Source organism: Rattus norvegicus, chromosome 2 (assembly GCF_021556685.1).
Source record: "Rattus norvegicus strain SHRSP/BbbUtx chromosome 2, alternate assembly SHRSP_T2T, whole genome shotgun sequence".
Lineage (NCBI taxonomy): Eukaryota > Metazoa > Chordata > Mammalia > Rodentia > Muridae > Rattus > Rattus norvegicus.
This window is the reverse complement of record NC_141535.1, coordinates 13,419,873-13,432,590: the sequence shown is the minus strand read 5'-3', so window position 1 is coordinate 13,432,590 and position 12,718 is coordinate 13,419,873. Positions and strand designations below refer to the sequence as shown.

The window sequence follows — 12,718 nt, the reverse complement described above, 5'->3', positions numbered from 1 at the left end:
ACTTTAGCTTCTCCAATCCTAGTTGCTTCTCATCTATTGCCGGCACACTGTAATTTCGTAGTTCTGGGAGGAATATTGTGTTGTCTGTTGTAAAATTTGTCTCAGACGTAAAACAACTTCTACATCTGTAAGCTTAAATAACTCGTGCTACTCATTTAAGCATCTGGCATATCTTAGGGATTTAGCCTACGATCATCTCATTTGTTAGTCTCCTCTCTGAGCTCTGAGAGGGTCTCTTGCTTGAGCTTGTCTTTTGTTTGTTTCATTTGGTCTCCTTGCTTCTGTACCCAACAGGCCATGTACTATTCATTTGTAATTGTACTATCAAATTTGTATTGTTTTAAATCACATTTTCCCTGTGGACTGTTCCCTTAGCTTTGAAATGGATAGTCTCATAAATTCAGATCTTGAGTTTGGGTGTGAGTTCAAAACTGCAAAAGTACAAAGCTACAAAACAACAAAAAAAACCCCAAAAAACAAACAAACAAACAAACAAACAAAAAAAACAGGGCTAACATGAGCACACCTTCCCTAAGTTTTCTTGCTAGGAAAAACGGCAATAGTTTCAAGGATATCATGACTTTATTACTATAATAAATCACAGAGAGTGATTGTGTGTATGTGTGTGTGTGTGTGTGTGTGTGTGTGTGTGTGCGTGCGTGTGTGTGTGTGTGTGTGTGTGCGTGTGTGTGTGTGTGTGTGTGTGTAGGGTTGCAGAAGGCACAGTGGATGAACTATAAATTGAGTTTGAGGTCTGGGATTTCCCAGATATATTAGAATATGAAGGAACAATAAGAACTGTCCTTGTACTTCAAATACCAACTCAGTTCTTCAAGGTAGGAAATAACATTTGAAAAAGTGATATGCCAGGATGCCTGGAATGGTCTTAATTGAAGAGAATTTTCTCATTTGGTTTGCTTTTGTACATTAATGTTACATGCGGTCACCGTTTGCTTGTTGAAACACAGGCAATTAAAAACAATCTTATCTCTGTTGTGACATATTTTTGAAATATTTATTTTCTTGTTCATTCATTAAAGAAGTAATGAATTCTTGCAGTAGTTTTAAAACTGTGATTTAATTCATGATGTTAACTATTGCCACTAATCTAAAGGATATGTGCCTTTTAGGACTTTAAGTAATACTTAAATACTTTAAGTATTTAAATATTTAAAGTACTTAAATGCTTTAAGTGAATAGAAAGCATTTTAATGATTATTTCTTTTTTTGTCAGTGATCACTCATGCCTTTTAGATGGAAATGGATATATTTAAAATAATAATTTTGGATAATAATAATGGATAATTTTGATACCATCTTCTCTTCAATTCTTCATATTTCCATCTTTGTCAGACTTAGAGAAATTTTAATCCAGCAACATGGCAATGGATCACATACAAAGACCTTCTTGGTCTCTGTGATCCTGCTGGATTGCAGACAGGCCACACATTTTTAATCCCGCTGGTTGGACTATAGACATGCCCTTAGTACACACCTTTAATCGCAAACAATGAAGTTAAAGTTAATTTGTAGAAGGAAGTAGCCATTTTTGAAAGTGACGGCTAATTGAAGGGCAGACAAAGTGATGAATCAGAGAAAGATTTAACAGAGTCAGAGAAAGGATATGCTTAACTCTCGTGAGGACAGGGAAGAGAGAGTTCAGTGCAGTGGATGTGAATCAGTTCAATCAGTGTAGTTCTTGCAGCGCAGTTGGGTTCAGTGTTTTCGTGAGTTGCATTAGTTTGTATAATTCATTCAGTGCAGTTGAAGGCAGAGAATAAGAAGAAGCCATGCAATCCACGGAGAAGCAGAGAGCAGCCAGTTTGAGTCAGTTAGCTTGGAGAGGAGTTTGAGTCAGAACAGCTGATAATTGAAACAGCCAGCTAAAGTTCAGAAAAAACGAGAAAGGCTGAGTTTATTCAGCAGTCAGCCTCTGAGATGACAATTACGTTTGGTGAGTAAATGACACATTTATAGTCACAGTCAATGATTATTAATGAAAAACATATGCAGCGTATATGTTATATATATAATGTAAAAAGTGGCTTGTTGAATACATAATTTAATTTTTACATTTTTTTTTCAGATAATGATGGAAGGAAAAAACCAAGCTTTCAGTATAGAAAGCCGGACTCTTTTGTATGAACTCCTTTGTGCTCTCATTAACCCAAAGCGCAAAGACACTAGGGGATTCAGCCACTTTGCGGAGGTGGCTGAGCATTTTGCCTTTTCTCTTCTGACGGATGTTACCTGTGGATCACCTGGTGAAAAGTAAGTATTTTGTAAAATTGTCAGTGCCTGAATGTATTTCCTCATGGCTTGCAAGCAGTGTGTGCAAGTTGACATCAAGATGATACACAGAGTATCGGTTAGTGCTTTGCCTCTGTTGGTCAATGAATCCAATTATTAGAAGAAAATGGCAGCCCCAGCAAGAAAAATGAATGTGTACGGTCAACACAGTGCTTCTGTTTAAGAGCATCTTTAAGAATAAAACATCATCTTGTGTGGCCCTGCATTTATTCAGGGAGTGGAAAACACATTCTGAAGAGAAAGAACACCGACTCCCAGCCTTGTGCTGTGACTTTTGCTACCCCAAGTCCCAGATGTTTCTCCCACTGGGAGACATTTCTCAAAGTTTAGGGATTTTTTTTTTTTTTTTGTGACTGCAGTTCTACAGAAGGAAGCTAACAAGAGAAAGAAAATAGCATGTGACTCATGGTCATTATTAACTACATAACTAACTATGTAGCCATGTGTTAATATTTTTGTGTACAGTGATATAAAAATTACATTCATAATCTAAATGGGATTATTATAGTCCAAAGACCTCAAAGTATTTTATTTTGTTTTGACAGCCTAAAATCCACTGACATTAGAATATGGGCAGAAATTAAAATCCCACTTGATTTCCATGTTGCTGATCTACACTACCTGAAAACAATAAATGTCATTTTATTGCTATTTAATAGGTAGTGATTTAAGAATATTTGTATAAAATCCATCAACTTTATTATTTATTTTCAATAAAAATTGTCATCAATGTCTAGGAAATCTCAATAAGCTCGAGTCATTTCAATAATGAACTCTGTCAAACTAACAAAGAAATCATAATTATGATTATATAAACCTCAGAATATTAGGTTTTTGGTTGTAGACACATGAAATTCAAAACAAAAAATTACATATAAAAGACAAGGTATAAAATAGAGAACATTGATGATATTAGTTATATCCTTGCTAAATCCAGATTGCATTAAATTGAATAATGTGGGTGGCTATTCATAGTTAGAAACAGAGCAATACTGAAAAGTGTATAAGCCTCATGTATAAAAGTTGGTGTATAGAGTATGTATATTTTATGAATCGCCATTTTAGGTAAGCTATTGAAAGGTATAGTTGGGGCTCTTATGATTCATATTTACAGATTCAGAAACTGAGGGCTACGGTCCTGCTCACCTTGACAAATTTCAAATAAGCAGTTCATGGTGAGTGTCATGCTCAGCCATAGGCCTGCTTGATTTCATACTCCCTCCTAACTACCAGGCTGTGTGGTCACAAGAGTGTAATGAAAACACACTTTCAGCTCAGCATTGCATTACCAATCCATGCCAGGGTATGGGGAAGTTGGGAACCATCCCACATCTCCTTGTACTCCTTTCAAACCTGCTAATGGGTGCTAGGGAGTGATATTTTCCTAGTGGGAAAATCATCAAAGAATCAGAAAAACCTCACAGGAGCCTCTTTCAGTACATCTTCTCTCTGATCCTTACCATGGATCCTAAATGTCCACCTGAGGTAATGCTGGACAGTTCACACTTTGTGCCGTGTACATACGTCTAACCCTGGCTACAGAAAGTTCTGACATGGATTAGTTGTTTGCATTGAGACCACAGAATGTGCTTGGGATATACCGTGTGTGTGTCTGTGTGTGTGTGTGTGTGTGTGTGTGTGTGTGTGTGTGTGTGTGCAAGGGGGGGAAGGGAGAGAGAGAATTTTGATATATTCTCATTATATATTTTCATATATATTGAGGAGGGCACTGAAGATCAGAAGAAAATAAAAATGGAAGGAAACTTCAGAGGATAAGAGCTAAGAGAATATGAAGGATGAAATCCAGGCAGGAACACAGAAGCATGGCACGTTCGAGGTAGAAGCTCATAAGAGCTCTACACTGTGCATGGGATAGAAATGGCCATCACATTTGGTTTGGATTTCTGAAAGCTAACTAAGTTAAGCATTTTGCTTGAATTCTCAACACACCCCTTTGGTATCAGGTGCATCTGCTGAGAGGGGAAAATTTGGGAATTGAGCAAGAATATTATTGATGGAAACCACTTGGAAAACAACCAAAAACAATGCCAATCAGTAGTAGCTTATAGGTAGTTTCTTTGTGCCTAGCAATGGCTTCTGTCTGGGCTATAATGGTGTTTGATAGGGAGGGCTGAGCGGAGAGATTAGCAAAGGGATTTTGACATGGTTGTGGAGGTATATGGGTCCCATTACAAATGAAGGTGCTTATATAGGAGACTTGACACAGAGACATAACATTCTGGATAAATGGGTAGGTTCAAGATAGAGTATCAAAGCCAGTGACCACTACTTATTTATTTATTTGTTCGTTTACTCATTTTCATTATATTGTAAAGTTATTTTAAATGTTTTTCTTACAATATATTTTAATCATAATCTTTCACCTTCCCCTATTTTTTAGATCTTCCCCACTTCCTTACCCATACAACTTAATGTTCTATTTCTCTCTCAAAAAATCTTACCTCCCAATCAAACCAAAACAAAATCAGAAAAGACAAAAAAATAGCCACCAAAGCAAAACAAAGAAAACAAAGAAACCAGCACACCATAGTGTCCATATCGACTACTGCTGACCTGGTCAGCTCCAGGCCTGCCCTGCATTGTGGTTGATACAGCTGACCCTCAACACTTGAAATGCTGTCATGTAAGCCTTGGACATCTCTCGCTGTACAGAGGACACATAGCTTCAGGAAAAGACTCTTTTTTACTCTTTCATTTAACAATGTCTGGTCCCTTCCTCATGCTGTAGGTCTTAGCAAGGTATCATTTTGATCCACAGTCCATCTACATACTCTATATGCATTGTGGCTGGTAGAACTTTTAACATTGGACAGATACGTCTTACAGCATTCACATCGTCTCTACTGTTTTAAAGGCCTGTTTCGTATTTATTTTATTTTGGTATCTGCTCACTAATGCAAGATGACACATCCAGGGACAGATTTTAGAGGAAATAGTTACAGATTCACATTCCTTGAATCGTAAGTATCCTAAGTAAAGATTTTGCTTTAGCATGGCTGGAGTATCACTTGTACTTTAAACCAAGTCCACATGCAGTCAACTCACATTGAGATTAGAAAATAATTTAACTGAGCATAGAATCTTATTATGCCTAAGAACTGTGGGGAAAAAAATGAAGTCAGAAGCATCAAGACCATTCTTTGGGACTGTTTTCTTACCAGCCGGATGGCTGTATTAGAAGGTTCTGATGTGCTAGGAGGCAGGCGGTAGACCTAGGATGAACACCCAGCTGTGGACGTATATCCTTCATAATTCTAAATGAAAATAAAGGGTCTACTCTGAATATTCACTCTTCAGCCTGTGAATGAGACAGAAAAGGACCTTTCAAGCCACAGAGTGTATTGTGATAACCGTGTCACAGCTTCCAGATACTCCTGGTTTAGGTTACAAAAAAGGTCAGGCAAAGGGATGTGGAAAGATGTACGGATCACCTGCAAAGCAGAAGCAGACAGCTTTTTAGTGTTGGGATCAGTGCTGTCATTCTTCTTCATGAAGAGAAAATTCTCACTTTAAGCATTACAGCAAATTCAACTGGATATCTTGATACAAATACCTGCCAACTCAATAGAGACTCGTTTTTCTCTTGTAGAAGCAAAACCATCCTTGACAGTTGCCCGTATTTGTCAATCCTGGCCCTTCACTGGAGCCCTCAGCAAATCAATGGACACAGGTTTGAAGGGAAGGAAGGTGATTACATTCAAATTCCAGAGAGGTTTCTGGATGCTCCTGAGCCGGAAGTGTCGGATGGGAAAAATGCATGCGCATTAGTCCAGTTTGTGGAGTACAGCAGCCAGCAGTGGTTTGTAGCAGGAGACAACCTTCCTGCCCTGAGAGACAAGGTAACCTCTCATTTCTTAAAATGAAGTGATATTTTTATCTAATTTCATTTCTTTTTTATTAGATTTTTAATTTATGTTTCAAATGTTATCCCCTTCCACTGTTTCCTGTCCATAAACACTGTATCCTATCCCCCTCCCCTTCTTCTATGAGGGCGTTTCCCTACCCTCCCACCCACGCCTTCCTGCCTCCCTGCCCTAACATTCTCTTCACGGGGCATCAAGCCTTCGCAAGACCAAGGGCTTCTCATCCCATTGATGCCCAACAAGGCTATTCTCTGCTACATATGCAGCTGGAGCCATGGTCACTCCATGTGTAGGTTTTGGGTGGTGGTTTAGTCACTGGGAGCTCTGGATGTTGATATTATTGTTCTTGTGGGGTTGGAAACCCCTTGAGCTCCTTTAATCCTTTCTCTAACTCCTCCAGTGGGGGCCCTGTTCTCAGTTCAATGGTTGGCTGTGGAATTCATCTCTGTATTTGTCAGGCTCGGGCAGAGCCTCTCAGGAGACAGCTGTATCAGGCTCCTGTCAGCGTGCACTTACTGGCATCAGCAATATGGTCTAGGTTTAGTGGCTGTATATGTATGGGCTGGATCGCCAGGTGGGGCAGGGTCTCAATGGCCATTGCTTCAGTCTCTGCTCCAAACTTTGTCTCCATATCCCCTCCTGTGAATATTTTTGTTCCCTCTTCTAAGAAGGACTGAAGCATCTGCACTTTGGTCATCCTTTTTCTTGAGCTTCATGTGGTCTTTGGATTGTATCTTGGGTAAAGGTATTTTATCTTATTTTCCTTCGGCAAACTTGCAACACATTTGATTAGATTTTTTTTGTCAGGTCCATGGGAAGTGTTCTCTTTTCATAAGCCATTTGTAGAATTTTTGGCTTCAAATGTAGGTGGAAATGTTTACTTTATGTTTTGTGGTGTGTGTGTGTGTGTGTGTGTGTGTGTGTGTGTGTGTGTGTGTGTTCACCCTGCTATAACATCTTAGCACCTCCCTATCTTATAAGGAAGCCAGCCTGTGATACAGTGGGAATTGCCAGCTAAAGATTGAAAAAGTGGAGTTGGTGGAACTAGGCTGTGACAGTGAAGAGCCAGTCAGGGTCTGACGTGAGCCAACTAACGGGACTGAAGAGAACACCGCAGGCATTTGGTACCTGAGAAATGGAGTCCAGTTCTGACCAGCAGACTCTGTTGTAATATTAATTGGAAAGTTATCATTAAACTTCCTGTTTCTTCTGACATTATAGGTATTGTCTTTGAATGTGAAAGGTCGGGATGCACAGCCCCTGCCTAACAACAATGAGGTTCTCTACAGGATTTATGCAGCCGAGCCTAGAATTATTCCTCATACATCTCTGTGTCTCCTCTGGAATCAGGCTGCTTCCAGGTAGTATTACTAATCTTTCTCTCAGTGTTTGCTGCTCCCCTGCCTGGAAGCATTGCTCCTGTTGGTACTGCACATAGACAGTAGCCTCAAGGAAGACTTCAGACTGGAGAACAGTGTCTACCATAAATCAGTAACAAAAATAGTCTAGAATCATTCAAATGAGGACTCTATTAATAGAGAATTCTGTGTGCAGTATGGTATTCTTTCTTCGTTATACCTGTTCTCAAGGGCTATATTATTAGTTCTGCTCAGGTTAGATAACTTTTTGAACTTATCTGTTAATTTGTTACACTTTAAAGGAAGTTTCTTTCTATGTCCCTGCCAACTGTGGTTCAGTGTCTGAACCTATATTTAAAGGGATCAATAAGGTTTAAGAATTTTTGTTCACTGCTATCTTAAAGCCCATTTGGGGAATAAATCCAGATAATAGCATAAACAAGAGGTTGAGTGAGACTCTTTGGCCTCTGGGTGAGGTTCCTGAAGAACTTACTATCACTCAAACTTTGGTCAGTGCTGTGTATGATCCAGTTGTGTTGGGAGAGGAGTCAACTGTCTATATCAGCCATGAGATTTAGTTTATTACTGAAGTTTAGGCTGACAGGAAAACCAAACAATCCCTTTGGTTAGTTTCTCTGCAATAAAACATTGTGAATGGAAATCCCTAGTGCTTGATGCTGGATCTTAAACCGGATACCGAAAATTCTTTATATGTGATAGTTCAACTAAAAATTTCATACTTGAAGCTTATGCAAAAGTGATGCACTTCACTGGAAGTGCCCATATTTTGAACTCCGATCTTTTCCACATTGGTGACATACAATACAAAGCTCTCTCATGGTGGTGAACAGTAACATTGAGCAGTGGCTCTTAGCAACATGATTGGGAGGGTAAATAACCAAGTGTGTTGCACTGCTAAGCTGAGGTGTTCAGTGGGATAGATATAACAAAGACATCTGCAACATTCATTTTAAAATAATGGGTTTAACAGTCTACTCCATAATAATAATTCATAAAAATCGCTAGTTCTCAGTATCTAATGAATAATGGAAGTTTCAAGATGACATTTGCATTTCAAATTGGGAAGGTTTACATCATTAGAAAAGCAATGGGATCAAGACTGTTGACAGGAATGTATTCAAGGAGCAGCCACTGATTGACAGTCAGTGAGATGAACTTCACTGAGAGAAGTACTGGAAGTTCCTTATGAAATGTATTTATGATGCATGACTCCAAATGCAAACAAGAAAATATGTGGAAGGAATCATAGTTAACATATGTGTTAGTTACTGGTCTTTTGCCATGATGAGACACTAAGATCAAGGCAACTTACAAAACAAAGTATTTCATTTGGGACCTGCTTACAATTTCAGAGGGTGAGAGTTGATGGTCGTCATGGGAGGGAGCATGGCTGTGAGCAGGTTGCCATGGCACTGAAGCAGAAGATGGGAGTTTATATCTTATCTGTAAGATGGAGAGAGAGGAAAGAGGAGAGAGGGGAGAGGAAGAAAAGGGAAAGGAGGAGAGAAGAGAGAGGGGAAGAGGAGAGGAGAGGAGAGGAGAGGAGAGGAGAGGAGAGGAGAGGAAGAAAAGGGAAAGGAGGAGAGAAGAGAGAGGGAAAGAGGAGAGGAGAGGAGAGGAAGAAAAGGGAAAGGAGAGAAGAGAGAGGGGAAGAGGAGAGGAGAGGAGAGGAGAGGAGAGGAGAGGAGAAGAGAGGTGAGAGAGAGGAAAGGCGAGGAGAGGAGAGGAGAGGCGAGGAGAGGAGAGGAGAGAGAGTGTCTGGGTCTGGGATGGGCTTTTGAAACCTTAAAGCCCACTCCTGGTGGCACACCTCCTCTAACTAGGTCACACCTCTTTCAATAAGGCCACATCGCCTTAATCATTGTCAAACAGTCCCACCAATTAAAGGCATTTCAAATATATGAGTCTATGGGGTTAGCTCTACACACCCAATGGCTATTGTATTAGCTGGCTATGTCAATTTTACACAAGCTTGAGAAATCAGGCAGTAAGCAGCCTCAATTGAGAAAATGTCTCCATAAGATCCAGCAGTAAGGCATTTTCTTGATTAGTAATCAATGGGGTGGTAGTCCATGGTTCTATAAGAAAGGCTGAACAAGCCATGTAGAGCAAGCTAGCAAGGTGCACTCCTCCGTGTCCTCTGCATCATTTCCTGCCTCCAGGTTCCTGCCTGCTTGAATTCCTGTACTGACTTCTTTTGGTGATGAAAAGCAGTGGGGAAGTGTAAGCCACATAAATCCTTTCCTCCTCAACTCCCCTTTCAGTCATGGTGTTTTGTTAGAGCTATAGAAACCCTAAGACAGCTGTCTGTTCTGTAAGGAAACACAACACAAGCCATGGCTCTATGGTCTGTTAGGATCCGTACACACCATTGCTACACTGATCTGTCAGGATTCACACGTGGCATGGCTATGTAGAGTACTGGGAGATTTTAAATGACAGAGAAGAGCAAACTTGCTCTAGGATGGGTAAGGCGTCTACACCGCTGCTAGGAGGGCTAACTTCCCCAGTACAGCAAATGACCTGGCAGGGGTGGCTGCTGTGTACACTGCTTCTTAAAGGTGTCTTGGTGGAATCTGTTAGGTCATGTCCTGGACAAGATGTTCCCTCCAGTGTTTCTTCTGGAAAATGTAGTTTGCTCAAGTCTTGAGTAAAGAACATTTAATTTCCGCTAGTTATTTTTCCTTTTAAAACAACCTTAACATCTTTGAAATATTATTGAAAGAGCAGTGACTATTGTGTTTTGTTCTAGCTGGTTGTCCGACAGCCAGCTTTGCAAAGTGGTTGAAGATGCTGCGGACTATGTGGAATGCGCCTGCTCACACATGTCTGCGTATGCTGTCTACGCTCAGACTGACAACTTGGTGTCGTACAACGAAGCTTTTTTCTCTGCTGGCTTTATATGCATCTCAGGTCAGTGGCAGGGTTTGCAAGTCATGCATTTTAAATCTACACGAGAATGAAACTTTCCCACAGTTCTTTGGTGTATGTAAAATATGAATGTACTCTGATGCATCATTATTCCATTGTTTCCATCATTAATGAACACAACCGGTATTTATGGAGGACGGCCTCTGTTAACTCATGAACAGTATGGGTTACAATGTAAGATAGAGGCTAGATCATCAGAAAGGGAACCATTTCTGGTGTATTGTACCTTAGAACTCAGGCTCTACAGCTAGAACATTGTGAGGATATAAGTCAATAAATATAAAGATTTGGTAATTTCATTAAAATAGTCTACTCCATCAGTTGATTGGCAGTCTACAACTTTGGAACTCTAAACATATCAACTCCTATGATAGAAATTATCTTCCACTCAACATATGTTGTCCCTCTTTTTATTGTAGTGATAGGAACTTGGACTTTATTAATATCTATCAAACTGTATCCATACAACCCAGTTATAGACTTATTCTCCTGTGCGGTGCAGTATGGTGAGAAGTGTGAGACATCTTTACACTTCTCCAGGCCTTACTTCCCCTTTGTTTGCCTCCACTTTTACCCCTGTAAAGCATCCCATACGTTTTCTCTAGGAACAGTAAGTTATACACATAGCTTGGTATGAGATAATGACTAACTGTAACCTTGCAGCCAGATTACCTTAGTTCAAGCCCTGATTCTGTCATTGGCTAGTTGTAGGAACTGGAGTAAATTACTGATTTTATGTGTCAATATGCCACAGAATTCCCACCCTCAATATATGTGTGACTACAAGTCATCCTGCATTTCAGGGTAGTGAGTATATTAACTCATGCACCTCTGATATTCTGCTTTCTTGATGACTTTTCTCTTATTGAAAGGTATTAGTTTTAAATACATTGAACCAATAATCCACCTAGTAGACTTTATCCATCTGTTTGGAGATAAAGTCAGTAAGTAATTAGTATTTTTGGCTGTAGTTGTTAAGTGTTTTCAGTAGAATTTAATTTTATGTAGTCATAATTTTCCTTATGATATGTGACATTTGAGTCAGGTTCCATCACAAAAGTTAAAGAACCTCCTATTCATAAAATCTTTCATTTAAAAGATGGATGACTTTTCTTGCCCAATAAATTCTTCTAGGTGAATATAGTTCCAAAATCAGAGGGAGACTTGTACTTCAATGATAGCAGAGTTTCAAGCAAAGAAACTTCATAGAATAGTGAAATAAATTCTTAACTATATTGAAATAAAAATCTGGATATTATTTTACAAACAAATTGAAGTGCTGCTGTGCCCCCCGGGCATTCCCTGCTTTATACAAACATTGAACATGCCAATTTTCTGTAGACACAGCAGAAATGTGAGCATGTCCTAGGAGGTCTGGTACTGTATTTTATATCTTGGTGAGAAAAGGCAACATTGACCTGCTCATGCTCTTGAGATCCTAAATTCCAGCATCCACATTTGTGCCTTTGACTTGGGATCAGACTTTGAAATTATGATTTTGATTCCTCTCATATTCAAGATGTTTGATAAGTACGGCTCTAAACTCCTGCCTCTTTTGCCACCGTTTTCTCTTCTTTATAACCAATGCCCATACCTCTGCTGGGCCTTCAGGAATTAGAAAAGACAACCTGTTGTTTCTTACATACACATAAAGTATAGTTTGGGTGAGGCCAAATGGAATGGCTCTGGCTTGGTAACAGTTAACTGATCCGTTTCATGAGTGTAGTAATGCACGCATTCACAGGCGCTGGCCTCTTTGTTAGTTTTACTCATAATAAATTCCAGGACTTCTCTGTGAGGACATCTTGCAGTTCTGTATCATGGTCTAAAGCAGGAGGGTTGAAATGTTGACAGGATGAGATGCTAGTGAAGGGGATAGAGGCTTAGAAACCCACAATTTAGAGAAGGGAAGTGGGGAGGATCCACCTGGAAGTTCCCAGGTTTACCCAATACAAGAAAAGGAACCCAAGGCCATTCCTTGAAGTGAAATCGATAAAAAGAGAAATGCAATAAAAAGGGTGTGTTCTCTGGCTCCCCGTGGAGGCGACTTGGGAGAAGTGTACATTAAGATGGCTTTGTCTGTCAATGCCAAAATCCGATATAATTATTAATAAGACCAGCCAGGCTTGAGGTGCAGACATGACAGTGATTACAAATCCTCCTGGACTTTTCTTAAGCTCTTAAGATCCCATCAAAGATGACTGTCAGGTTTGA

General features: G+C 39.7%; 1 protein-coding gene across 1 annotated transcript in view; it reads left to right on the top strand.

Annotated features, from left to right (window-relative positions):
• The window catches only part of Adgrv1 (adhesion G protein-coupled receptor V1), a 579,866-nt gene that overhangs the window by 240,206 nt on the left and 326,942 nt on the right, over positions 1 to 12,718 (top strand). The window contains exons 79-82 of the mRNA XM_087635923.1: positions 2,087 to 2,271; positions 5,921 to 6,170; positions 7,416 to 7,555; positions 10,326 to 10,486. Of these exons, the coding sequence (XP_087492049.1) occupies positions 2,087 to 2,271; positions 5,921 to 6,170; positions 7,416 to 7,555; positions 10,326 to 10,486 (736 nt within the window). The remainder of the gene's footprint in view (positions 1 to 2,086; positions 2,272 to 5,920; positions 6,171 to 7,415; positions 7,556 to 10,325; positions 10,487 to 12,718) is intronic.